At 38.9% G+C, this 27,650-nt stretch overlaps 1 protein-coding gene across 2 annotated transcripts in view; it reads right to left on the bottom strand.

The window, feature by feature from the left end:
- The window catches only part of INPP5A (inositol polyphosphate-5-phosphatase A), a 242,488-nt gene that overhangs the window by 81,627 nt on the left and 133,211 nt on the right, over positions 1–27,650 (bottom strand). For both annotated transcript variants that reach the window (XM_084526367.1, XM_084526366.1), the window contains exons 7-8: positions 18,902–18,954; positions 10,960–11,079 (exon numbers count right to left, since the gene is read on the bottom strand). In XM_084526367.1, the coding sequence (XP_084382493.1) occupies positions 10,960–11,079; positions 18,902–18,954 (173 nt within the window). The remainder of the gene's footprint in view (positions 1–10,959; positions 11,080–18,901; positions 18,955–27,650) is intronic.

Here is a 27,650-nt window from a genome sequence, read left to right as displayed (position 1 = left end):
AGGATGATAAAAATCACAAACAGCTATGTACACGACAGCTCAGTCTAGCTGCAGCAATCATTTCTCAGGTTAAACTGCTCATATTGTTAACCGTTAATCTAAGCACAGCTCTGGACCAATGGTTATTTTGATCCAAATTCAGTAAAATCAATACTGGCATACCTGAGCCTCTTCCTGAGACAGTAAAACCTTTCCATGCTTCAGCTGATGGATGGGTGCAGTGCCCAGGGACTGCCAGGAGCCTGGCACCGTGGGGCTGCCCACAGGCTCACTGGGGAGCATGGATGCCACTTGGCCTGTGCCCCTCCGTGGAGCCCTGCACCTGGCTGAGGGCATGCACAACTTGCATGGCAAGCAAGGATCTTACCCCAGAGGAGAACATTTAGAACGGGATAAAATAAAAGCAGAAAGTGACCTGACTGTCCCGTTGGTGGAAGCTAAGAGGTAGTATGAAAGCAGCAGGAGAACTATGGATAAGAAGGTTATATGCACTTTCTTTTACGTAGATCTACAGTGCCAGAGGTAATAACAACTCCTGCAGTGACTTCTGGTGGAAAGGCCTGGAACGACGACAGTGAAAATTGTCTTCTACAACACCGCCGTGTTGACACTGAAGATCAAGAGACTGGAAATGTTAGGTTTTGGCTACAACAAAAAAAGGCACAGGATTGCTACTTGGTCTGTCAGATTTCTGTTATTCCTATCCTTGTTACTTTTTCCATTTAAGTTTTGGACATAAAGTTCAGATTGCACATCCACACCTCGAGAAGTGGCCTGGGGAGATTCTCAGTAAACAATCGCAACCTCTCCACCAAAAGCTTTAGAGAGAACTTTGAAAGACAGGACCTTGTCAGCTCTTCTGAGCATTGCTTCCCTTCTGCAGTACAGTCAGCACTCAGCTTGCATCACCTTGCATTCCCAGGTACGTATTGAGAGACGAATTCCAGAAAAAAACATAATTTCCTGAATAAAAGTTACCTGGGTAATGTGTAAGTGTGCCTCAAAAGACAGGAAGCAAGTGACTTCATTGGCATGCCTAAGGTGTTGTAGCACTGTCATTAGAAAGATAAACTTTATCATATTTTTGTGCCCTGTTCTTTCGGATATAATGGCTCAAACCTATTAATAACACCAAAACATCTCAAAAGGTCAAGCAGCATACAGCAAGATGAAGGGAATTGTCAAGAAGCTTAGGCAATCATCTTAGCACTCAAGGCATTTGCCAGGGCTGTTTAACTAATATGTGATGTTCACTTTTAATTTCAATATAGTGCCATTTGGGCAAAAATGCTGTATTTTTTAATTAATTACAATGTCAGCATCTATTAAGATTAAAAGAAAGACCACATCAATAATAAATACTTAATCCAAAGAAAGGATTACAAGAAGAGCAATAAAAATCAATTTTTAGAGCTGGAAAATTGTGACTTTTTCCTCACTTGACTGGTATTTTCATTATATTGATAAAACCATGATCTTACCTGACACTGACATTCGCCTAATGAAATAGCAGCCATGTATAATGATGTAAGTACTTGTCAATTTTGCTACAGGAAAATACAATACTACGGCACTGGCGTTCCATTACAAAGAAATTTTCTCATTCTCCAACTGATGTAAAAGAAAACAACAAGAAAAAAACAGAAACCACATGTCTTTTTGAATCTTTTATCATGGAAGACTAAAATTCTTACACATAACTTCTGAATCCCCTCAGTGTTGGTAACACGTGGTCATAAGCAGACAGCAGATAACTGCCATGTCTTCATCTGCGTAAAGACTGACACACAGCAATTCTTGTTTACAGTTCTGCACAGCTTGGATGTGGTAGAGTAAAACAAACCCTGTGTTCACTTAGTGTTGAAAGTGCTAATGGCAAGCCTTAAAATAACTAGGATCCACGGCAATAGCATACTGATCCTCTAACTCTTTAAAATCTGGGAAAAGTATTTTTTATGATAACTCTAGAAAAATTCCAAAGACAGGCACTGTACCTCTGAGACAGTTCACCAGTGGGAACAGTGGCAGAATAATTACGAAATCTTGGAAGATTTGTACCTTGCCATACCCTCCCAAGATTGGCCACAGGTGCCTTTCCCTGTCCAGCCTCCGGGGGATGGCTACATGGGTAGAGGGGGCAGCAGAAGGTGACAGGACGCCAGCCATATCACACCACTGGGCATTGCTAGCAACTGAAACCAACATGTTCTCATCGGCTTGCCTGCGGAGCCAACTAGGCTCAGACAGAGTGTGAATCAAAAATAAAAACAACCCCGCTCTTGAAAAGCCTAATACAAATTATTAGAAACACAGAAAGTCTTCACTTGCAAAGGACTCAGAAATGCTCGATGTAAAAAAAAAAAAGAAAAAAAGCTAACAAGTAACAAATTTTACATACTTAATTATTAGCTTGGGCATTTAATCCTTTGAAAATCACACTACAGTGGACTACTTAGTTAAAGGAAAAAAACAAAGGGTGACATGACACAAATATTTGAAGTGCTAAAGAGAAGGAAAAATCCTCTCTTTCAAAAGATTGAAAAATCAGAGCTGCTAGCATTTGGCCAAGGAAAATTCTGGTGGATACAGAGATTGCAGGACCAATCCTTCTTTGCAGTAAGAAACTGAAACATCTTAACTGCAACTTAAACCATACACTGATGGAAGAAATGTAAAGAGGCTTTCATTAAATGTGAAGCAGTTACTGCAGTTACCTGCCAGTTCACGAAGAACTTCTGCAAAGTCCATCTACAGGTAGTTCAGCACTTGTACAGACACACAGACAAGCAGCTAAAAATGCTGCAACTTGCATATGGTTATTTACCTGTAAAACATAATCTGTATCTTTCCAGAACACAGCACACAAAAGAAAACAACCATTCTCCTACAGTGATCCTACCTTCCCTATGGGAGTAAAAACGATGAAAGATGGTTATTCACTTAGTGCCCATAGACTCAAATGGTAGCAGAATGGAGCTCTTTCAACCATTTCTTCGTTTTATAACTATCAGCTCATAGCATCATTTTACAGTGAGCATTCAGTGGCTTGTAAATAAAATCACAATAGCAATTTATTTTCATTTCTCTGCAAATGAATAAAAATTGGATCAACAGCCCATATAGATTCTTTTTAATTAAATCATAGCTATCCTGGAAGATTATATGACTATACGATAGAACATTTCAAAAGGCACAAACCACAATGAATGCTGATGTGAGTGTCACCTTTAGCTAGACACTAATGACTGCTCTTTATCTAGCCTCCAAATCTCTAAGGAACAAATTACAGTAAAAAGAGAAAAATAATCCAATGGGAATGTGACATGCCCTGCAATTCTTATATAAAGGCACTTTCAGAGAAAAATCAAACTGGCCACAAGTTATTTTCAGCCACTGCTTCAGGTTTCTTTTTTAAGAGTTTTTATCTTTTCTCTTCAATTGTCTCTGTTTAATTACACAAATTATCTTTTCATACTACATCCAGTCTAGCCTGTAGTTACATCAGTTGTATTCTGCTAGAGAGACGGGGTACACAGCTGAGGCAGCTCCAGGAGAACCTATTAATGGAAAACAGGTACAAAGGAGCAAAACCCTTACAAAAGATGAGGTGAAGTCTTAAGAGTCCTCACAAGCAGACTTGGCAAATCCTTTACTGCAATCCACAGCATTAGACAGTGAGTTTGTCTTTGTGAAAACTATTGTAAAGAAAAACCAACACAACAAACAAACAAAAACAACACACGCACACATGAACAACAACAACAACGAAACAACAAAACAAAACAAAAAAACTCCAGGAAGTTTCAGTGCTTTATATTTTTAACATCTCTTTTGAAAGAGACACAATTCTGCTCACATTAGGTAGGCAAATTGAAGTGTGACTTAGCATATCCACACATTTTTTTGTTTAAGTGACATGTTTCTAGAAGTTACTAAAGTTCTGGATTTTGGATTGCTAATTTTCCAATTAGATCTTTGCTTGAAAACCAGTTTCTGCTTTTACAGATTTATGTTTGACATGAGAGAAAAAAAGAGATCTTTTATTTACAATATGAATAACAAACACCAGAAAGGCTTGTTATAATAGTCTTGATAATCTAAACCCCTGGACCTGTTTAGTTATTAAGAGAAAAAAAAAAAGCCCCAAACACAGAAAATAACTGAATGAAGGTAAACTTGCCGACTAGGACTATCAAAAATCATCATTCATGTAGTGTATAAATGTTTAGCATGTCCTTAAAATTATAACCATGTGTATTTTTTGTTACAATGCATACAAGTAGAAAATCATTTCTCTGCTAAAAATATAACCTAAATCAAATTCAAAAGTTGTTTGTGTAAACACGAAGGACATGAGTTAATTTTTTGACAACCACATCAAACAAGTAAAAGTTTGAGCCAATAGAAAAAAAAAAAGCAAGGAAAAAGTGTCTTCGACTTTATTTGACAGGCTGAAAGTAACAAGATAATTTTGCTGGATTTGCTCTTTAACGAGCATATTATACAAACACGTTAATTTTGAGAGCACTTAACCTTACTTTAAGGGGGGGATGATTAAATATTAATGAGATGAGCCTCAGGGTGTTTAATGAAAAGCTGTCTTTCTGAATGTGATCTAGGGTTTTAAACCTTTGTTAGACGACATTTGGATAGAAGGTTTATTTGCCCTGGGAGTGCATTCTTTCTGAATACATAAAAAAAATCACTAAATGTTTGAAGACACATGATTACAGAGAGTTTTCACTTGACATTAAAATCACTGTTGAAAAAAAAAAGAAAAAAAAAAAGCAGGCTACTCCTAGAATCTTCTCAAATGACCCAGATCTTTAGAGTGAAGTTTTCCTTTGCCTAGAAACTAAGTGGCTTTTCTTTTGCTCATTCAGCTGCTAGTTCTGGGAAAAGCCCAAAAAGAAACATTTAGATTGGAGGGGTCTTTGAGAAGATGTGACAGTTGACTGATGAGCATCCATAAAATGACAAAGAATAGTTGTGTGGAGCCGGTGCATCACATCGCCTCTCCCTGGGAAACTAATTGCTCTGAATTGTTAATAGTAACATTATTTTTCTGGCAATCATTTCTTTTGAATACCCAAAATGAGCATGAAACAGCTCCTTTGACCGGACATAAAAGTTAAATGTCCCAATGTTGATCAAATTAACTTCAGCTATGTGACAATGGACTATATTTGTGAGAAAATAATGAAGGGCACAAAGGGGAGCTTTATGCCAAGATTTCACAGTTGTAATGTAAAAATGTTTCTGTTGAACTAGGCCAGGGAACATTTCAATAGGAAAACAGAAGAGCACTGTCACTTTCTTAAAAAAAAAAAAAAAAAAAAAAAAAAAAAGGAAAAAAAAAGAAAAAAAAGAAAGAAAAACATTCATTTTATGGATCTGAATGCTCTAGATAATTTCAGGAAGTTTAAATGGCTGGCACAACAAAAATGACAGCTATCAGGCTAATATCTGACATTCTTATTCTTCACATACTATTTTCTAATACTTTTAAAGGACCCTATCCTATGGTTTCTACTCAATTTGTAAATTTAGCAGACATTTTTCCCTAGCAAGGATCTAAAGTATATGACTAATACAGCAATATACACATGCACAAGCATTAATTACAGGAGATGTATGGAAGTCTGAAGTAAAACATAAAATAATTTCCTTTTTTAATCTCTTATATAGCTTGAACTTTCCACCTTTAGAAAATAAAAAGATGCAAGTATGATGCAAATAGGGATAACGGTACATGTGAATTAACCAAAATGGGTCTAGAAGAATTTCTTTTTGTCTTAGAAAATACACTACTGGTGTTCTATATTCTGATTTATAAAGCAACTTCAGATTTGACTGCATTTGTATCTGGAACAATATAATTGACTTCTGGGAATTTAGTTTGGGTTTACATCAGCATCGACTCATTACAGAGACCAATTTTATACATATACACTGTGTATGTATTTGTAAATAAACAAATATTTGCTCATCACTGATGTAATTCTAGCTCTCTTAAAGAATCTATTTATCACCATATTTTCTTCACATTTGCTAAGTGGCAAATGATAAAAACAATCTGGCCCAGCATACACCAGCTAGTTGTCTTTAAAAACATTCTCCTTGCTGTATTATTCATTTTCTAATTTCAAAAAAGCTAATTTTAAAGGTAAATCACTTCATAACACCATTGCGAGATTAAACCTTTCTATTCTCTAAATATGTTATTACGTTTATTAATAGATTCACTCAAGTGGAAACTTCTAAAGACAACTTTAAAACATTCACTCTGCACCTATTCCCTTTTGTCTTTTTTTTTTTTTTTTTTTTTTTCTCCTCTAACACTTCCCCTTCTCAGTAATTTAGATATACTGAGATGCTTCATGCTTATGTGGTAAAACCTTGTGTTAAAATAATTTTGGGAAACCAACTTCTCTGATTTTAATAGTTAAGGTAATTTATCCAAGCTGTATTTGCAAACTTTCTTGTTTTTTGTGTTTCAAAGTCCTGTGATAGCTTTTACCTTACATGAAAAGGCTGTACTTAATTCATGTTTATGAAGATGCAGAGTTAACAGAACCTAGCTTTCACTTACTCCCACAGTGACCTAAATCAACTGTGAGAAGGTGTTTTTGCTTCATTCAGTGAAGGTTTAGCTCATTAAACTGTTTTCCTTCTCAGCATTGTTCTCTGGGTTTGAACTGCATTTCTGTTAAATGCTCTTTAGCAGTTTAAAGGCTTTAAAGGAAAAGACTTATCAGTCTCTGTTTTTAACAGCACTAAATCTGCATTATTAGTTCATGCAGATAAGGGGATTTAAAAGCTCAGCTTGAAACCTCTCTCTTCAATATTTATCTGACACTGCATAGCTCCAGTAGCTCAGCTGGAAATGTAGATCTATGAAGCTTTAAAAAGAGATTAAAGCCAAGAAAAGAAGTACTTTTCCCCCTATAGACGTTCTCACTTTCCCTTTTCCTACTGTCTGAAGGAGTGATGGCAGACAATGGTCAAAGATGGTTCCCAAAACCCTCTGAATGGGGACACTGTTGGTGGTAGCATGCATTCAAAGTGAGCTTCAGTGTATTGTCCTCCCCAATCAGCAGATCAGAATAGAGTTTGCTGGTGGCTGCCAAAAGGTTAGCAATGCCGATGAAAGGGGTTTCCCATTATTCACTGCTCTTACAGAACTCCCCTTTTGTGCGAGTCAGCCCATCATTTCACTATGGAGGTCCGGATCTGCGGCTGGCTGCTCTCTCAAAATGAACAATTCATCTGAATGCAAACTCACAGTACTAGTGTGCAACCTAAAATTGAAGGTTTTCTTTTCTAAGGACAGGGGAGTTGGGGCAGTTTTTGGCAGTGTCACATTTTAGTGATATACCATCATGACATCTTTGACCCACAGCTGACACTAATACTACAGTCGTATTACCTTACCCCTGCCAGGGCATCGTGGGAGGTCCAAAGCCAAAATTAGCTAATGAAGCACACTGTATGCTGTAAACAAGTGTACAATATATAATGCAAGAGGTTTATACAGGTTTGCTAAAGTTCCCTAGTGCAAAGCATACGAAAAGGAGAGGAGACCAATGGAGATTAAAAAAAAAGAAAAAAAAAAGGCCTTTTTCACACTGATGTATGTAACAGAACACACAAATCTCCCAAACTACTGGAAGTAGAACCTGAACTAACTGTGGCTTTGTCCTCTAAATAAAAGATCTTTTACTGTAATCTACTGTTTGCCGCCTATTTACAAACCTTCCAAGAGCCTAGTGTTTTCTGATGATTTGAACAGCTTTTACCTGTGGTATCACAGAAAAACGGATACAGGACCAGACATACTGGATTATTCCTCTTCATCCTTTTATTATCCCCCCAAAGTGAAAATAAATGTCTATTTTTGGAGAAATTCATATTTAGCCCTCTGCTGGGGTACACAGGAAAAGCACATATATAGTGGGAAAAAAAACCAGTATCTTTTGTTTAAGTATCATCCTAACTAAGACAAGACTTCTAGAAAGAAGTAAACCTTTAGATAGAAAGTGATTGCAAAGGTATTTATACCCCATACTACATTTCAGAATGTTTTTTTCAGTGAAAATTTGGATAGTGAATCCAAGATTCACAGAATGGTTGAGGTAGGAAGGGACCCCTGAAGGTCATCTGGTCCAACTCCTGCTTCAGCACGGACATCCAGAGAGGGTTGCCCAGGTTTGTGCCCAGGCAGCTTTTGAGTCTCCTCCTTGGGGAGGAGGCTCCACATCCTCTCTGGGCAACCTGTGCAAGAGTGCTGTCATCTGCACAGCACAGAAATTTCCTGCTGTTTAGATGACACCTCTTGTGCTCCAGTTTGTGCCCATTGCCTCTTGTCTTGGCACTGGGAACCACTGAAAAGAGCTTGGCTGTGTCCTCTTTGCACCCTCCTTTCAGGTATTTATAGACACTGACAAGATTCCCCTAAGCCTCCTCTTCTCCAGGCTGAACAATGACAACATTGCATACACAAAGACATTTTTCAGTGCATAACTTTGGTTCAGGAGCAGCCTTAATTTCTAGGCTGCTGCAAGAGACAGCCAGAAGAGTAAACTGTAACTTGTTGGTGAGGAGCCCTCTCTGGGGAGATGCTGCATGTACTGCATGCAGGGAAGGTTACAGGCAAACGTGAGAAGGAAGAGACACATGGAGCACGTCAACATGTCCCTCATCTCAGCCCGCTTGGCCACAGTCTGAGGTTGAGCAACAACTCTCACCTGCTCTCCTCCCCTCTGCTAACCTGAAATGTGTGGGGCTGGGAGGCATGGCTGTGCTGTGGGGATGGGCGGCAGCAGCCCTGCTGCTCCCTCAGGCCTGGCCTCGGGTTGCTGTCGGTGGCTGGCCACAGCCTGCAGCACCTCGGCCGGGCCAGCCCCGCCACGCGGGGGGAGCCAGGGGTTGTGGAAGTCCCTGGAAAAAACATGGGGGAAGTGGCCGTGCAGGGGCTCTCGGTGCCATGGAGGCAGGCACCGGGCTTGTTCGGGCAAGAGCCATGGCGCTGGGGTGCGGGCGGTAGCTGCCTGGGGACAACAGGGAACGGGGCTTCATGGGATGAGCAGCAAGTGCACACAACGCCAAGCTGTCGGAGCAAGGGTTCCACGTACCAACTAGCACATCCTGAAGTCTCAGTGCAGACAAACTAGCATGTAATAGTTTTCACCCTTATTGATCCAAATCCCTATGTTCAGTGCAGTCAGCAAATTAGCACGTGCTGGAAGCTATTGCTTGCTTTGTTATCCTCAGAGCACGTAATATTTTTAAATCTCATGTTAAAATGCAACATTTTTCCTCATGTAAATACATCTGTAAAAGGAGATACACTGGGGTGATGATGCAAAATCTAAGAGAAGGGAGACAGGTATACTGCCAAGGCACGATGACGAGAGGGTGATACACAATTTCCAAAGATGCCACAAACCATTCAGATGTACTTAAAGAAAATTAAATGCTTAGATACAAGGAGTGCATTTAAAAAAATACACAAACTGCTCTGCCTTTATCTTTCCCAGCCTATGTGGTTTGTTTTAAGCATCATTTTATGCCACAGATACACACGGCAGCATGTGCTATAAGTATGCCATGGCTTCTTTAAAGTTCCATTTCTCAGACAAACAGGAGGTCAAGCAGTATCTTGGAAGAGAAATACCTGCTTATATTACCAATACGTGTATGCCCATGCAGAAATCATTTTTTCTCTCTCAAGGAAAGTGGTCTTTATTTCTGACTTTATAACTGCTAAATAGGGCAGCTGTAAATTTTGGGGTATTTTTGGGACCACCGAATACGCCGTCCTCTGTATTGTATCACCCATCATATGAATCAAATCTGTAACACTCTTATAGACCGTGATGTTATTAATAACAATGATGACTGCATACAAATGCTGTTTTGTCACTTTAAAAAGATTAGCTGCCTGCTGCACTGAGCCGGTACTGAGACTGAAACACCACAGGGTTTAATGTTGAGGGGGACTGAGCCTGTGATGCTGGAAGAGCTGGATTTGTTCAGTTTACAGAAAAGAAGTCTACGGGAGGATTTTGTTGCTGGCTTTATCTATTTGATGGTTACAGAAGAGACAGACCCAGACTCTCCTCAGCAACGTACACCAAAAGATAAGGGGCAACGAACACAAATGGCATTGAAGGAAATTCTGACTGAGTTAGGGAAAACAAAGACACAAAAAAGGTGGTCAAACACAGAAATGAGTGGCCTGAAGAGAGTGTAAATCACTGTATGTGGACATATTCAAAGCTCAGCTGGGTAAGCCTTGCACAACCTGATTGGATGTTGAAGTCAGTACTGTTCTGAACAGGATGGACAAAAGATGCCCAGAGGTCCCTTCCAACCACAGCTGTTAGGATTGTAGAATCAAAGAATATCCCAAGTTGGAAGGGATCCACAAGGATCTCTGAGTCCAACTCCTTGCTCAACACAGGACCACCTGAAAATCAGACCATATGTCTGAGAGCATTGTCCAAACACTTGTTGAGCTCCAGCAACTTGATGCTGTGACCACTTTCTTGGGGAGCCTGTTCCAGTGCCTGACCACCCTCTCAGTGAAGAGAGTCCTCCTAATATCGAATCTTATTCTATTATTCCTTAACTGAAAACACAAATGACAGCTTTATTAGACTCAATGTAGACTAAAAAGAAACTAAGCTAACATATTATAAAAATAAATCTACTTTCTTCTTCACAACTTTTGGTGACTTCAGAAGGATTATCCAAACTCAGTAATTTATGTTAAAAGAGTAAGTATTATAAAATGATCTGTAATTGGTACTGTGTAGAAAATTCTTATAAAGACTGACCATTTTCAGTTCACAGAATAAAAATCTCTACATTTCTGAGTGTGCCTTTTGAAACATATTTTATAAACTGCTTATGAACAAAGAAGATTGAGAGAGGCTAGTAAAGGCTAATACATACCTATCAAGTACATAGCCAAGAGCCTTATGCCGTATTCCTGAGTAAACCGATGGGCTTGTTTCCCAAGCAATTAAATTGGAAGCATCATGGAAAAGATGAATGTTTACCAAGTCAAAGGCACTATGACAAAAAAAAAAAAAGGAAAAAAATAAAATGACTCAGGGTAAAAGAAAAAAAACATTTATTACATTCACCAAAGCATTCAACATGATAACACTTTTTATATTCTCTCTACTGTTACCTTAATATTTACTCTCACTGACTGTGCAAATTAAGCTATCATCACCAGAAAATTGTCATTGAACTTATGCTAAGTCATAAACAGGTAAGATTGAATCAAGGCTTCTCTTAAAACATGTATAATATGAAAATGAAAAGCTATTCAACTGTTACAATCCATATAAATTAAGCAGTACTTTCTCACTAAAATGATTAAAGACGAAAATTGCATGTGTAAACAAACAACTTCATGATTAGAAGTGGTAGCTAAACACCTAGCAGAACTGTGAATTTTTAATTAACAAAATGAAGAGCTACTGACTGCATAGTTTTACTGACATTAAAAGATAAATCATACAACTGTAACTTTTTCTCTGTCCCTGCATGGAGAATGCCACGATAATAGTGGTCAATCTGCACACAAATTCCAGTTAGGAAAAGGACACTAGGATGTCCATCTCAGACTGTGCTTGCAGGATGAGGATCTGGCCTCGGAAAACCTGTAAAAATTGTAAAATTTTACTGCTTTGCTTTTTAACCTGAAAGACATGAGTATTAACTCATCCTTTGCTACTCTGCAGTGAGTCCCTTCACCTGCCTGTGGGCTGGCTTAGCCAGAAGCCCATGGCATTGCCATCCTGTACCAGCTACGGGTAGCATGTTCTGGGAGGAAACAGACCAGACTGGGAAACACTGCCTGGGCTTTGGGAGCCCCTGTCCTCCAGGAGGAAAAAGTGGGAGTTGAGGACTGCTGTTACCATGCCCAGCATCTGCCTTGTGGGATGGCCAAAATCTGACAGAGGAGATTTCTGAATAGAAGCATGTTCCTTCTAGGGAAGATCTATGGATTTGGGGTTGGGTGGGGGAAAAGGAGAAATAAGGGTATTAGTGAATGAAACCAACTTCCCGTGAAACAGAAATACCTTTCTTTGCCCCTCTGCATAAAAGATAAATGACTTCCTCTGATCACTATGTGTCCACCCTGTTTTCCTGTCCACTTGTGACAGATATTTGTAACTACATATCCAGTATTACAGACTAAGTTCTTTGAGACACAGACTGGAATTTGCTGTAAGACTGCACAACACTTGGCTGATTTTGGCTGATAATGGCCTTACAACATACTTGTATGAAACTTTTTTTTTTATTATTATTTATTTCATTGTTTCATACACTCCCACTTTTCACTGTGGCAGAAAATCTTCACATAGGAGTTTGCTGTTATAACTATGACCACACAGAGGAATTTATGATTTTTACTACATTAATCACATACTAAGTGTCACTTCTAGAGGGCTAACAGTCACTTGGAAGGCAAGCTGTCTTTCTGAACTTTGGTTTTCCACTGCTCACTGAAAGGATCCACCTGAGTGGCAAACAGGAAGCTATCCAGCTGTTATGTTCAAGCTGGCATTCAGCTCTACTTTTGCCCTTCTGTGTTCTAGAGACCTGGTCTGTATTATTAAAAAACTACACCTTCTCACTGCTTTGCGATTAAGATCTTTTGGTGATTGACCACAGTGAGTCACAATGAAACCAAAAAACCCTGAATACTCTGCCCACAGATGAAGCAACAACAATCCCAGCCTTCCTCTCCCCATAGAACACCTGTGCCCCCCAGACAAACCACCCACAAAACAAACTAGTATAAGCAAAAATTCCTGCATCCTGCATTGGTTCCTACAAAGCTCCCAAGAACAGTTACAGAATAGTACTGGCTATGTTATGTTTTGGAAGGGAGGCCTCTCTAGCACCTTGGAAATGTGGCATGCCCTGTCAGCTCCTACATGCAAAATACTGTGATGTGCTGAAATTTTGCTTAGTGTTTAAAAAAAATAAAGTTTGGGTATGAACGCTGGTTCATACCATCTGAGGTCATGAACGCTGATGGTAATTATTGCAGTAGCATGTGTCTGAGAAGTGTGGGCTATTTCCTGAATACAACTGAATAGATTCCTTTAAACATGTTTTAAACTATAGAGAAACTGAAATTACATGCCAGAGACATAAGTCTATCCTAGAGGACTGCTGTAAGAAACTAGACTTTTTAGAATAGAAAAGAACTGAACAGAACAGTACAGTTCAATGGAACCTACAAAGACCATCAAGTCCAACTGCCTGACCACTTCAGGAAGAACCAAAAATTAAAGCATGTTAATGAGGGCATTATTCAAATGCCTCTTGAACACTGATGGGCATGGGTCATCAACCACTTTGATAGGAAGCCTGTTCCAGTGTTTGACCGCTTTCATGGTAAAGAAATTTTTCCCAACGTCAGTGAACCTCCACCTGTGCCTTTTAAAATGCTTTATTCTCATATTCACAAAAAAGGCTGATAAAATTTGGTTGTAGCTGGTCAAAAGTAGCCAGCACTTAGATCAGAAAAAAAGTTATGGGAAGAATGGAGGCAAAATGAAACTGCCATTGCTCTGTTTGAGAATTCAGCATGGGGGTAAACAGGAACAGAAATGGCAAACGTACCTCATTTACAAAAAAGAGTTTGCAGCCTGCCACCAAGAACATGGGAATGGATTTTGTCAGCTAGCAGTGTCCAGCAGAACCCCCCTGCTGCACAGGGAAATACCCCAGATAACGATGGAGTGAGGAATTGTACTTGGACATAGCAGTTAATGGCAGTCAAATCAACAAAGGTATGATAAAGGCACACTGGTCACCAAGCAGCTGGCATACAGGCTTCTTCCAAAGATATTCTTGGTGGTTTTTGTTTGTTTGTTTGTTTGTTTTCTGTTTGTTTGTGTGTTGTTTTTTTTTTTTTTTCTTGTCTATGGGCAACAGTGTATCTTGCTGAATGAACTCATGGTTATGCTAAAGTAGTCCTACTAACCTTTGTATTTAGATATAATTAGTCCATAACTACAAAACATGATTTGGAGATGATGGCTGGAGATGTTCATTCTTGTCTGCCTGACAAACGAACAAAAAGAATTCCTGTGCGATGGGAAAAACCTCGTGTCACAGGTGAAGGTTCCTCTAACCCATCACCATCTGTCCAAAACCACTTGTTCTTACAATTTGCTATTGAAGGACCTTCCATCTACAATTTACCTGTCCTGTCCTAATTTATTTTTCATCATATTGTCTGTTTTCCTGCAAATGACACTGATTTCCATCTGCCATCTCCACAGGGGAGACAGACAACAACTAGTCTCCTAGATGTGGCAAGCTCAATTTTTTCAACTCCAACTCAAATACTTTCACCACTCTGGACTCTACTGTTCTTTTTCCAACTTACTTAATGCACAGCACTCAAAACAAGACAGAATACTCTATCGAAGGGCTTGGTGGAGCTGAATTAAATAATAACCATACCTTCACCCATTCATGCCCTTCCCTTGATGTATCTTGTAACACATCTCAGAAAGAACTACATTCAATTTCTGTTCCCTTAATCTATTTCTACTGTATGGATAATCTGTCAGTTATTCCCAATATTGTATCAGTGCTTTTGAATTCTCCTTTCAAAGAGCAATGTTTTACACCTCCCTGAATTTAAGCTTGCAATCCTACTTTATCTAAAACTTGAAAACAACTTTGATTACTGATTCTGACCTCTGATGTACTTGCAGATGTTCTTCTCAGATTGGTGCCATACCTACATTTGATAACTGCATTCTCTACTCCATCATCATTAGCAAACATAAACTGCACATGTAAATCTGTACTTAGACTGTAATGTATGCAGGGTGCTATCTTGTACTCATTAATACAGTAGGACTAAGAACTATTGGAATAGAAATCAACTAAAAATAATAATAAAACCCCAAACTGATTATATTCAAAATAGTTTAAAAAATGAAGTGTTCTATCTTTTTCTTGAAATAAAATCTCAGAGTGCCCCATAAATTCCTGTTAGAGAATTTCTTAGCTCCTTGTTTACTCTAAAGATAAGATAATGAAGAATAATGGATGTGAAAAATCTGGACCCACAGAGGACCTCAACTGGGGCATATCACCAAATCGAAAAGAAGGAAAAAGAGGACATTTTTTCTGAAATATTTCAAGGTCACCTCTGTTTTTGGCATGAGGTACACTCTATGATGATGTTTTCCCAGGAAGGGAAAGTTAATAGCTTCTATTCAAGGATTCACAAGGAAGCATTTACAAATCCCTTGGATATATTTTAATTCAACTATTAGCACACAGAGATGTATAGATCAAAAGTCACAATTATGAAAACAGCCAGAACTTTGCTCACCTCAAATATAAATGAAAAAAATACTTTGTTATATGAATCATTTATTTATTTTATATGTATATGCGTATAGACAGGGTCTAAACACTTATACCACAAATAGACATATTATACACTGAGATCTAATAAGGTTTACTTTCTAAACCCATATATTTTCCATAATATTTCACTTTCATTCTCCAGCAATTGTTCACAGTAACTTGCCTCTTTAACTTATCCTCAGAAACGTTTGAGGTACTGTTGGGTCATGTGGATCATCATCATAGACTATTCCATACAGGAAACTACCAACATAGCTCACCTCATTATAGATGAGAAAAATCCCCACTCTTAATTTGCAACATACCCTTGTGAAAAGTAAGCATAGTATGTTTTCTGATCTGAACATCTAGCTACACACTGCTCCTTCCAAGAACTACCCCTTTGCAGTATCAATCCACAAGTAAACATTTCTTTTAAAGCTATCTCTGAAGAGATTTTTTCCCTCATAAAGGCCTAGAATTAAATTCAAAACCTTTTTTTTTTTTTTTTTTTCTTAAAAATAGGAAATCCAAGAAGATAGGAGAGAGATATCTGAGAGAAAACTCCCATGATATAAGACAACAGGCCAGAATAGCAAATTGTGCCAACATGGCTTCACTGAGGGCAGATTATGCTTGACAAATCTGGTGGCCTTCTATGATGGGGTTACAGCACTGGTGGATAGGGGAAGAGCAACTGACATTGTTGACCTAGACTTCAGCAAAGAATTTGGCACTGTCTCTCATGATATCCCACTGTCTCTAAACTGGAGAGACACGGATGTGATGGATGGATGACTTGGTGGGTAAGGAATTGGCTGGATGCTTGCACTCAAAGAATTGTGGTCAATGGCTCAATGTCCAAGTGGAGATCAGTAATGAGTGGTGTTCCTCATGGATCATTACTGGTATGGGCACTATTTAACATCTGTGTCAGTGACATGGACTATGGGATCAAGTGCACCCTGAGCAAGTTTGCCAATGACACCAAGCTTTGTGATACCGTCAACATGCTGGAGGGGAGGGATGCCATCCAGAGGGACCTGGAGAGGCCTGAGAGGTGGGTCTGTGTGAACCTCATGAGGTTCAGCAAGGACAAGGTCAAGGTCCCAAGCACAAACATGAGCTAGGCAGAGAGGTATTGAGAGCAGCCCTGAGGAGAAGGACCTTGGGATGTTGGTTGACAAGAAGCTCAACATGAGCTGGCAATGTGCACTTGCAGCCCAGAAAGCCAAGCATATTCAGGGCTGCATCAAAAGAAGTGTGGCCATCAGTGTGAGGGAGGTGATTGTCCCCCTCTGCTCTGCTCTCATGAGACCCCACCTGGAGCCTTGCATTCAGCTCTGGGGACCCCAGCACAAGAAGGACATGAACCTACTAGAACGAGCCCAGAGGAGAGCCACAAAGATGATCAAGGGGCTGGAGCACCTACAAAGACAGGCTAAGACAGCTGGGTTTGGTCAGCCTGAAGAGAAGGATCTGGGGAGCCCTCACAGAAGCCTTCCTGTACCTAGAGGGGGCCTACAGGAAAGCTGGGGGGGACTTTTTGTCAAGGAGTGTGGCGATAGGACAAGGGGAAATGTCTTTAAACTAAAAGAGGGGAGATTTAGATTAGATGTCAGGAAGAAATTCTTTCCTATGAGGGTGGTGAGGCACTGGAAGAGGCTGCCCAAAGAAGCTGTGGGTGCCCCATCTCTCTGGCAGTGCCCAAGGCCAGGCTGGGGGGGCTTTGGACAACCTGGTCTAGTGAAAAGTGTCTGTGCCCATGGCAGGGGGTTGGAATTAGATGATCTTTAAGGTCCCTTCCAACCCAAACCATTCTATGATTTTATGGTTTTATTGACTCTGCAATGCTACCTACTTCTGCAGATCTTTACGGGTAGAGTCACATGCTATGTCATATGGATCCAGAAAAATTAACAAGAACCTAAATTACTGAATAGCTGCCTGCCTGGTTTCTGAGTCAAAACAAATTTTATAAAGGGAGAAAATTTGCTGCTCTTTCATTTTTCACAATTTGTTTGCCTAGTGTAATGAACATGCTTATGCAAACAAGCAAGAACACTAATAATCACTCAGATGTCAAGCTGTATGAACATTTATCAGATTTTAAGATCAAACTTGTGGTTTTAAAACATGAAATGACTACAGGAAGAATGTAAAACTGTTGTACAGTCACACGTTTTACAGTTGCTATAACAAAAATAAGCAATAAAGACCAAAACTGTGACTAAATGGTAAAAAGGTATGGTCAGATTTCCATGTGGGGCTAGAGAAATCTGAACTATCCGTGGATTTATTGAACTCTCCTTGTATTAAGACAAGGAAAATATTCAAGCTCTCTCATATATAATGTTTTGTACGATGAACTTCTCCATCTGACATATACTATTACTACTATTGTTATTAAATACAGAATACAAAATACAATCTGAATTTTCAAACGCATTAAATATCTTCGGTTATGAAAAACTCCTCTTGTCAATACTGGTTGGTACTGCTTCTTCCTAAGTCTTCTAACATACAACATCATAATGATGTTCAACATTTATATTCATACAGTTGTCTGCTGCCCTCAACCCTCTTTAAGGTTTGTTTAGGCTGATAGATAATTCTAAGAGCAAAAACCATTTGTTTCTTCCACAGATTTTCACAGCATATCTTACATGTGACTCCGTATTCATAACAGACAGGTTACACTCTACCTGTTTGATGAGTCACTTCCTAAGCACTGAATGAGCACAAAGATGAAAAGTGTGCTACCAGCTCTCTGCTGCCCCTTCATCAAACCTGGTTAGAGAGTGGTGGGCTGCCAGGTGCTTTACTTTGCTCTGGGATGAAAATAAGCAAGCTCACAGAGAACAGGACCATGCCTTAGATTTAAAATGGGAATCCTGACCTGAATATGAGAGATAAAAAGTTTTGTTCCAGTAAAAATAATATAGTAAGAACTGGTGTAACAGTGCTGCATTCCTTAATGGTAGGGTCCCTCCACCTACTTCAGTGGAAATTTGATGGGGCCTTAAATGGCCAGCTTAAAGACTTCACAAAGAACAACATTTTTTTTCTCACAAATCCAAGAAGTGTGGGCTGCATTCACCCAGGACCAGTGTCTGACCTGTGCAATGTGCTGTAGACCCCTGGCTGTATCAGGTGTGATGGGGAGGGGTTGGGGAATGCGTTTAGGTGGCACACTGTGACTCCATACCTGTCTCCTTAGTCACATACACCAGACCTTTTTGATTATGCTTGATCAAGAGATTGCTTATGACCTGAATTATCCCGTGTTAATTGCACATACCTACGAATATTCAAATCACATCTTGTCGTGCATCATTATGACTTATTGAGTGTTATGTGCTCAATAAACTCAAGTAACTGCTTTGGAACTAATCAATTCTTTATGTATATGAATACCTTCTCCATAATAGTTGCTAATAAAAATACACTTAATGCACATCATCAGAAATAATTTAAAGATGCAACGTACCAATCAGTAATACACCACCTTGTTCGAATGAAACCTTTTCTGGACCACTTGCACTGAAAAAGAAGCAAATAAGAATCAGTCATCTTAAGCAAAGGATTACTGTGAAAGTGAAATGTACTTACACAGAGAAGCAAGTAAAACAAAGTTCATCATACAACATAACTAAAAAGCACTACACACTGACTGAAGAAGCTTGAAAACATACATCATCTCCTGGAATTACTTACATTTTTGGTTCTGAAATACAGTTATAAACTTATGTGTAAAATTAATATAAGCCCTGGTAGTTGTTTAGATAACCAATTAGGATAGCTTTTTATACTTATGTTTGTCCTAAAACAACAAATTCTTACTGCCTATGCATAAATGTCTTGTCTCCTTTGTAATTTTACCTGACCTGTAAAATGTCGTCAGAGATTTACATTAAATTAAAATGAATGAGATGTGCTAGAAAGCTATTTCTCCTGCTGAGCCAACCCACCTAATATTTCTATAAAAGTTAAAGGGAATTTAAATAATGGTAAAACATTACATTTATCAAAACTGTAACATTTGTGAGAAAGCCACACATCAGCTCTTGCCAATATACCATACCTCTGGTACAGCAAAAGGATTTTTTCAGCACCACTCCTAAACTGCTGCCATGAATTACAACATCCCACAAAAAGACATGATTCTGCATCCTTTTTATTCACCAACAATGAATGTGGGGCTAGGTAAACCTTCACTGGTAACGACTGCTGTCCCAGACAGGCCTAAATAATGATGCCAATGATTCTGTAGCAAAAGACTCCAACCACTTATTACTAATAAAACATCAGCCACAGCAATGTGTTTCCCACAGTTAGGAGCATCACTCCCTAAGCCTCTCCTAATGCACTGCCTATAGTCTTCAGAGACTCGCCAGATGTATTTATCTGTCTCACTGTGAATAGACAGTCCTTATGAAATGTCAAGGTCCAAAATCCTCCCAAGACGGTGAACTACCTTGTAAAATCTAAATGGACTGTTCTCTAATCACCTTTCAGATAACAGTTACGTATCTTCTACCTCTTCCTCCCCTTGTTAGGCACAAACAAAGTAACAACAAAAAACCTCCTTCGTTTCTGCAACTGCAATCAAGACCAACCAGACATAAAACTCCTTTGCCAGGGCCCCTTTTCCATGAGGATTCTCCCTAGATTCACAATATGCTTACAAAGATATAAGAATGTTTATTTTACTGAGTAAATGACTTATTCTTGAAAGCTTGAATGTGAAAACCATTTATATACAGTTCTTCTCTTCTATTCAAACCCAGAAAAATGTGCAAAATTATCTGTAAATGACAGCGTATTTCATTGACCACACTCAACTTTAGAGCTTATAATTTTGTAAAAAAAAAAAAAAAATTACCTGCATGCTACAAAACTAAGAAGTAAACAACTGTCTACAAAAATCGAGAGCATATCTTTATCCAAATTTATGTATTATAACTTTGGGAAACCTGATATTAGTATTTGTTACTTCAGGTGGTAACTACAGAACCACCTTTCCTGCAGATTTGTATGACCTTCCCACACAGACTTCTACAGCCAAATTTTACTATGAGAGCTGCAGGAAAAACTGCAGCTTGGCTGTGTACCTGAGGACCTGGCTGTGCTGACCCCACTGAAGGAGGGTCCAAGGCTCTTCCTGAATGAGTTTTATCAGCTTTGCATTACTATAGCAATGGACAGCACAAGAAAATGGTCCTCTTGACACTGCTGAGTCCAAGACCAGTGGCTAACAACAAAGTCCTTTATCCAGTGAACCAAAATTTGTATTTGATACCATAGAGACAAAATGAACTTTCTGTTCTTGACTTATGTCTGTACTTGGTTAACTTTCAGTGTGATCACAGGACATATATAAGACGGAAAAGAATAAATTAAAAAATATTCTGCCAAATGTAAGAATTTCCTACAGACAAAAAGAGAAAAATTTTATAAACAGAGATTGTACAGAGTAAATGGTCTTCACCTCTGAGCCCACGTGAAGTTCATCCCTTGTGCCACCATGCAGATCACCACCTGGTGACTGCTGGCAGCTGACTGCATCAGTTCTGCAACTCCACACAAGGTTGAAATAGGTGTTTTTGACGAGACCAGTTGTGATAACCCCAGACTGCAAAAATCTCATATTTTTGATTTTTTTAATAAAATTGTTCATCTCCCTGTCCATGACCTCCCTGGAAAGAACTCCAGAATGTCAAGACATGTTTTCTTCCACTTTCTTTAGAGACTTCATCTTTTCTTATGCCTTCCTTTTCCAAGCATATTCATTTATTAGCATTACAGAAGGTGAAGGTACAACTGAAGCATTGTAGTAAAGAAAGAAAACCATATATATGGTTTCTGGTCAGAAACAGAAAAAGAAATCATATGGCTTGGGATACATATCTTTAGCATTACTCAAAAAATATGTATTGTATTGTATTGTATTTAGGGAGGAAACCCCAACAGTTCACTATTCTAAAATCTAGTCAATGGATACATTCAAAGATGAAATAATTAATCTAAATCTCTATTATTTTCCCTTAAGAGGTCCCAATTTTTAATTTTTCTTAAACTGCAGCTCCTGAAAAGAACTCTGTGGTAGCTACGAATAATTATCTACTTTATTTTAAATGTTTTCTGTGGTTCTTGCAGTCACTGGTCAATTTGAAAGGTAGGCTGGAGGGATAATACCAATTCTTCCTGACAGCTCAGCCTTCACATCTGAACTACAAATCCCATAACCCAATAAGGTCCCTTCCATTCAGGGTTGCTGTGATGACCATGGCAATACTGTTACAAGTTGAGAGTTGGCAAAATGTCAACATTTTTTTCAAAATGAAAACACTCAAAAAAGTTAAATGCTAAAAGCATCCAACATTGCACTAAACATAATCTCACTGGAAAAGGGGCTTCTGTCATCTCATTCCTAAAAATAACTGTATCAAACTCCTAATTACTGAAAAATAATACATTGAACTTAAAATCAAATAGTCCAAGCCTATAATGTGGTCCAAGACAATGCTTTAAATTGAGCTGTCATTTTTCATTTGCTGTTTTCCTCTTTGGCAACACAATAGGTACTTCAAAAGATGTAAAAGAGAAACAGGGCCAATTATATTAGGTTGCTTAGAGCCATATCCAGTCGGGTTTTGAGCATCCCCAAGGACACTGATTCCAAAACCCACCTGGGCCTGCCTCTCTTCTACTGTTTATCTGTTTATCCTTATGGTGTTGTGTCTCCCCCTACCCCCCCACCCCCCGTTTAGTCAGATTTTCCCCTGCTGCAAGTGCTGACCACTGCCCCTTGTGCTTCTGCTGTACACCACCTAGAAGAGCCTGGCTGCACCCCTCAAAAGCCAGCAGCTGGCCACAGCAGCCAGCGCCATGGTACGCCTTACCACCCTCTCCTTGCAGCACAGACCAGCTCTCTCATCCTCCTCCAGCATCCCCCAGTTTAGCCCCAACCAGCTCGGTGCCTCTGCTGTGCTTGCTCCAGTTTGCCCCCATCTGTCTGGTCCAGGGGTTCCCAAAAACAAAACACTGGAGACATGATGCCAAATAGAGGGGAAGAGTCCCTTCCTGGGACCTAATGTAACTAGGATATTGTTGTCATTTCTTGCAGCCAAAGCACAGTGCTGGGTCATGTACTTCCTGTCCAACAAGATCCTGGTCCTTTTCTGTTTTCTGGACAGTCACCTCCAGCCTGTACTGCTTTACAGGTTATTCCATCCCTTTAGGGGACACTTGGCATCGACCTTTGCCAAACATACCCATCAAATGACTTCTTCAGCCTGTTGAGGTCCCTCTGAACAGCAACCCTGCCCTCTACCGCCTTTATTGCTACCCCAACTTGACATCATCTGCAGTTGAGCATTTGTTCCATCCTACTGTCCAAACTGTTAACACAGATGTTGAGTAGTAATGACCCCAGAATCAGCCTGAGGAACACCACCAGCAACTAGCCACCAGCTGCACCACAGATCATCACTCTGAGGCTGGTTGATGGCCAACTTCCCAGTCATCTTGTAGTCCGTCTACTCCAGACACATTTCACCAGTTTGGCTTCAAGGGTACTATGGGAAACTATCAGAAGCCTTGCTCGTGTTAGTGTAAACAACATTCGGGGCATTCCCTTATGTCCACGCAACTGGTCACCTAGAAAGGTTTGCTCCATCATCTTCCCACATTTGAGGTCAAGCTGGCTGCCTGGGACTCCTTTTTGCCCTTTTTGAAAACAGCGGTGACATTCATGTTTTCCCAGCCCTCAAGAAGCTCTCCTTTTTCCAATAGCAAAGAAAGGCCTCACAACGACATCAGCCGGATCCCCTTCTCCCTGGGATGTGTCCTGCCTGCTGCCATAGACTCAAGTATGTACAATTAGCTTAAGGTTTTGTGTAACCATAGCGTATGAGACTGAGAGTCTTGCTGTCAATCATCACACACTTCTTCAACAGGCCATCCCACAGGCCTTCACGCTGACTCTGTCACCGACTACCACACCAATACAAGCAATACCAGTAATAAAGCATGCCCAGCCCTTAGCTCTGATGCAGAGCTTACGTTTCGTGCAAGCCTTCATTGATACAAGCCAATTAAAAGGTATTTACACAATTTGTTTCATGACATGGTAAAACACAGGAATCTCTTACTGTAGTTTGGCGTTTCCTCATGCATGCATTGCGAATATTCGTTTTAAGGGCAGTAGTATATCGTAGATGTTACTTTGCCACTTTTCTGCTTTAATAAGTGTAACTGAAATTCCAGCAAATCCGTATTAGAAGTCCTTAAGAAAAATTACAATTTGAAAACTTGTAGTTACATTCCATCAGCCTTTTCTTTGTGAATAGAGTCTCTCAGGAGATCGTGCTGACCTTTTAAAACCCCCTAGAAACACCACCTACATAAATAACCTCTGCTACATCGGGTAAAAGGACCTCCAGACAACATTAACATGAAGAGAGAGGTTATAGAGGGCTAATGTCAAAAAGCACTGTGAGCAATAAGTAATGCACACAAACCATGATTGATAATGACTAGCACAGAGCTTTAATTCATCTTTTCTCCATCATTTTACTGAGAGGGACCATATCAAATTAAATACTGACCCAGCAAGGGTTTATTCAACCATACAAAACAGGGGCATGAAGGAAAGACATATTAAAGTGGCAATGACTGCAGTGTAATTGCAGCTTCTTAAAGGGACACCACAGCTCACAGACGAAGATGGGAAATCTCCTATGTGAGCCAGCCAAGCACTGAACAGGAAGAACAACCGACACACCTAGCACTGTTCGGTATTAACAGGCCTGTGTCGCTGCAATGAGAACTCATGCAGAAACTTGCATCTCATGTACTCATAAAATGCTTAAGGTTTTACTGACCAGCAGAAAAGGCATGTTTTGGGGCAACTTTCCATAAAAACCATGTGGAAGGCAGCTCGTGCTCCCAAATGACTTTCTTTCTTTCCTTAGATCAATTCACAAAATTAAAGAATTTATGTTACTGTGTTTTTATTAGTTCGTATACAAATTCTTCAAAGTTTCTTTCTGATCGTCCTGTATTTCAGAATGCTGCATAGTACATGGCAAATTCAACCCTAACTCAGCCTTTGAACACTAAACAAATATTGGAACAGCACTATTCAGTCATATTTTTACTGGTAAAAGATTTTTAAGAGCCATTATATAAATTTAAAGTTCACTTATCAAAAAATGTATAAGGAGACCTCAAGAATGTGAAGTTAATCATCGAGTGACAAAGTCTACTACGTAGTGTAATATCAGTAATTTAAGTGATAATTTGCTTTTTGACATACTGCTTTGATTACCATTTATTTACCAGAATACAGCATAGAGTTGTACTTAATAATATATCTACCAGAAGACCAAATTTAAGTCTGTGTATGATGTAAACAAATATAATAAATACATGATAAAACATACACTTGCTCCACTTATTTTCACATACAACACCATGTAACATTTCAATCGTTATTGCTGTTGGCTTTTTTGTATACACATCACCAGTGAAGAAACCAACCAGTAGCAATATATAATTTGTTCACTGAAAGTTATTTTAGAAAACAGAAATACAATAATATGCAGCTTTTGATGTTAAGACAGAGTTAAGTATTTACTTGTAAGAAAGTTTTAAGTTACAATGTCAAGTTGGCAGAAGGCCTGTGGAAGCAATGGGTACAGGTATACGTATAAAACAATGATGAGAAAGAGTAACACAAACCACCAGCCTGTTCTCACACTTCATATCCACAGAGATACAATTTATTCTGTTTTCTTTCAAGACATCTTTTTTCTCCCGTATTTTACTAAACTCTCCAAATAACATTTAAATCTACAGGAGTTCCTTTCTCTCAAACAGCAGAATTTAGGGTTGATGGGAGTATAAACAAAGGACCTAAATTTTAGGCCCCCAAACCAAAATACAATAGCAACTCTGAAGCTCATTTCACCTGAAGTATCCTGAGAATGCAGTATTTACTAAAGGTAGATAACTACCATAACAAAATGTACATTATTAAAGTAATAGTAGCATGGTGATAACATGACAGCTATACATGAGACTGCCAGTCATGACAAGGTGACATGACTTGTCCCAAATGCCAAAATTGGAACTCTTATCTCACAGTGCCTTTGCTGTTAATGTTAGGATAAGCCTAACTCAGCAACTGACCACGTATGACTTTCTTTTGGATGTATTTATACAGAAAAATTATATTATTACTGGAACATATGATTTAAAATAATTACAAAAACAGCAATGGTGGATGGAAACATGATGGGTTGGGCCTAATCAAAAGACTCCAGCCCTAGAGAAAGCCAGCACAGGAGACCGGGGAGGTGCTTCAGCTTGCGCTGGAGATCTGATGAATGCGTTACTCAGCCTAGGCTGAATAAAGCAAGGACACCTATGCCTCTACTTCATCAAATGGCGTTTGTTTTAGTGTGTAATTTGTGTGTTCCACACAAAAACCTGTAAATTACCTTTAGATATTGATAGATTGAAAACAATTAATTCCTTTAGCTTCAATAAATAATTCACATGCTTGACATTAATAATTCATTTAACATTAAGAAAGGAAAAGTTAGTAGGCTTTGGACCAAATACAGCCCCATAGGTGAACAATTGTTTAACTTAAATATAAAAATGTTGTCTTTCACCTTAGATACGTACTGCAGATGAGCAACGTGCCTCACATATTTTGGGTCATTGATGTGCTTTAATATTCTCAAATACAGTGCTTGGAAAGAAGAAAATTTTGGAAACAGAATGTAAAGAACTATAGCCTAGAAAGGCAAAAAGAAAAAACTGTTTCATATTCCAGATTTTAAAGAAATTATCTTTATATTGACTGTAACATATATTAACTAGCTGATCCACCATCTGTAAAACAACATAAAACCAGGTAGAGATGATATAGATCATCTGTGCTCTAAGAGAGGTATCTACATTTTAAAATAAGAAAAAAACATCCAACTTCACGTCCCAGAAAGGGGATACCACATCTTTCACCTTACAATATTAAGTCTCTTCTCAGATCCTCTGTTAATAGGATTCCTTTAGCCAGCAGATGGATTGTGAATACAGGCAGTTTCATCTACTAAAAGACAACATAAATCATCATTGAGAAAGGAGAGACCGCAGTAAGGTTATCACCATACAGCCTTCTCCATGAAAGGTTTGCATTAAAGCATTAGTGAAATTAATTCATCTTTCATAAGAGCTTTGAGCAGTATCTGTGATCTATGATAACAACCAATTTCTCACTATGGGAAAAAAAAAATTACTCAGGCCTGATAGACTACACAAATCTGCTTTTTTTAAAATGGCCTAACATTATCTGGAGTGTTGCTCCCAGAGGCATCATTTGAGTCTTATGCCTAGCCAAGAGGCCCCATAAATCAAGACAGAAAGTTTTGTTAGTTTTATATGCAGTGGGCTGTAATTATTTTGAATTGCATTATGCCTCAATCATTGTAATTACTTTTAGATCATCCTTAAACAGCAGTAATAAAAAGAAAAGAAATCAGTCTTAAACCATTTTTCACACAAAAATATTGTAAATGTGATATGAGAAGTCTGGCTAAAACATGCAAGAGCATGTAAATGTAGTATCTGATGTGATATGCTGTTCATGCATTCTGCTGTGTGAACTCATTTTCAAAATACAAATTATTTTGTGGTCTTTAAATTAGTATCATTATTAGCAGCATTTGGCTAGGAATAAAACAGGTAATATCAGGAATTAATTTTAGCTTTAAAAATATTATCAAATGTGTATAAGAGAACCAAAATTATGTTACTGTTATTTTTTTATTGTTCTTGCTGTGCTTATGTATGCTTGAGAGACTCCTTGGTCTTTAGTCCAAAATGAAAAACAGTGTAGTATAAAATGATCACAATTGTTTTCTAATTTTTCAAGTTTTCTAATTTTTCAAACAAAAAATATGCTGGCTTGATGCGTGCCTGGTTATACACTGAATGACCACAAAAAGTCACAGAATTGTAGATATCAATGCTGCTGCTATCTTCATCAATGCAGTTCCTGAGAGCCCTTAGCAGCTTCCTCTCTGACTGTGTGAAGCTCTGAAAGAAAACAAATTAATCCCCCAGGCTGTTCTATACGTCCTGCAAGCAACACTATTACCAGGTATTGTGCTGTGTGCGAGAACAGACCTTTCAAGGATTTGTTCATGTCTTAGTTACGAGTGAGC

This window comes from Aythya ferina (genome assembly GCF_964211825.1).
Source record: "Aythya ferina genome assembly, chromosome: 7".
Lineage (NCBI taxonomy): Eukaryota > Metazoa > Chordata > Aves > Anseriformes > Anatidae > Aythya > Aythya ferina.
Note: the sequence above shows the minus strand (reverse complement) of the source record. Positions and strands in the feature narration are given on the sequence as shown.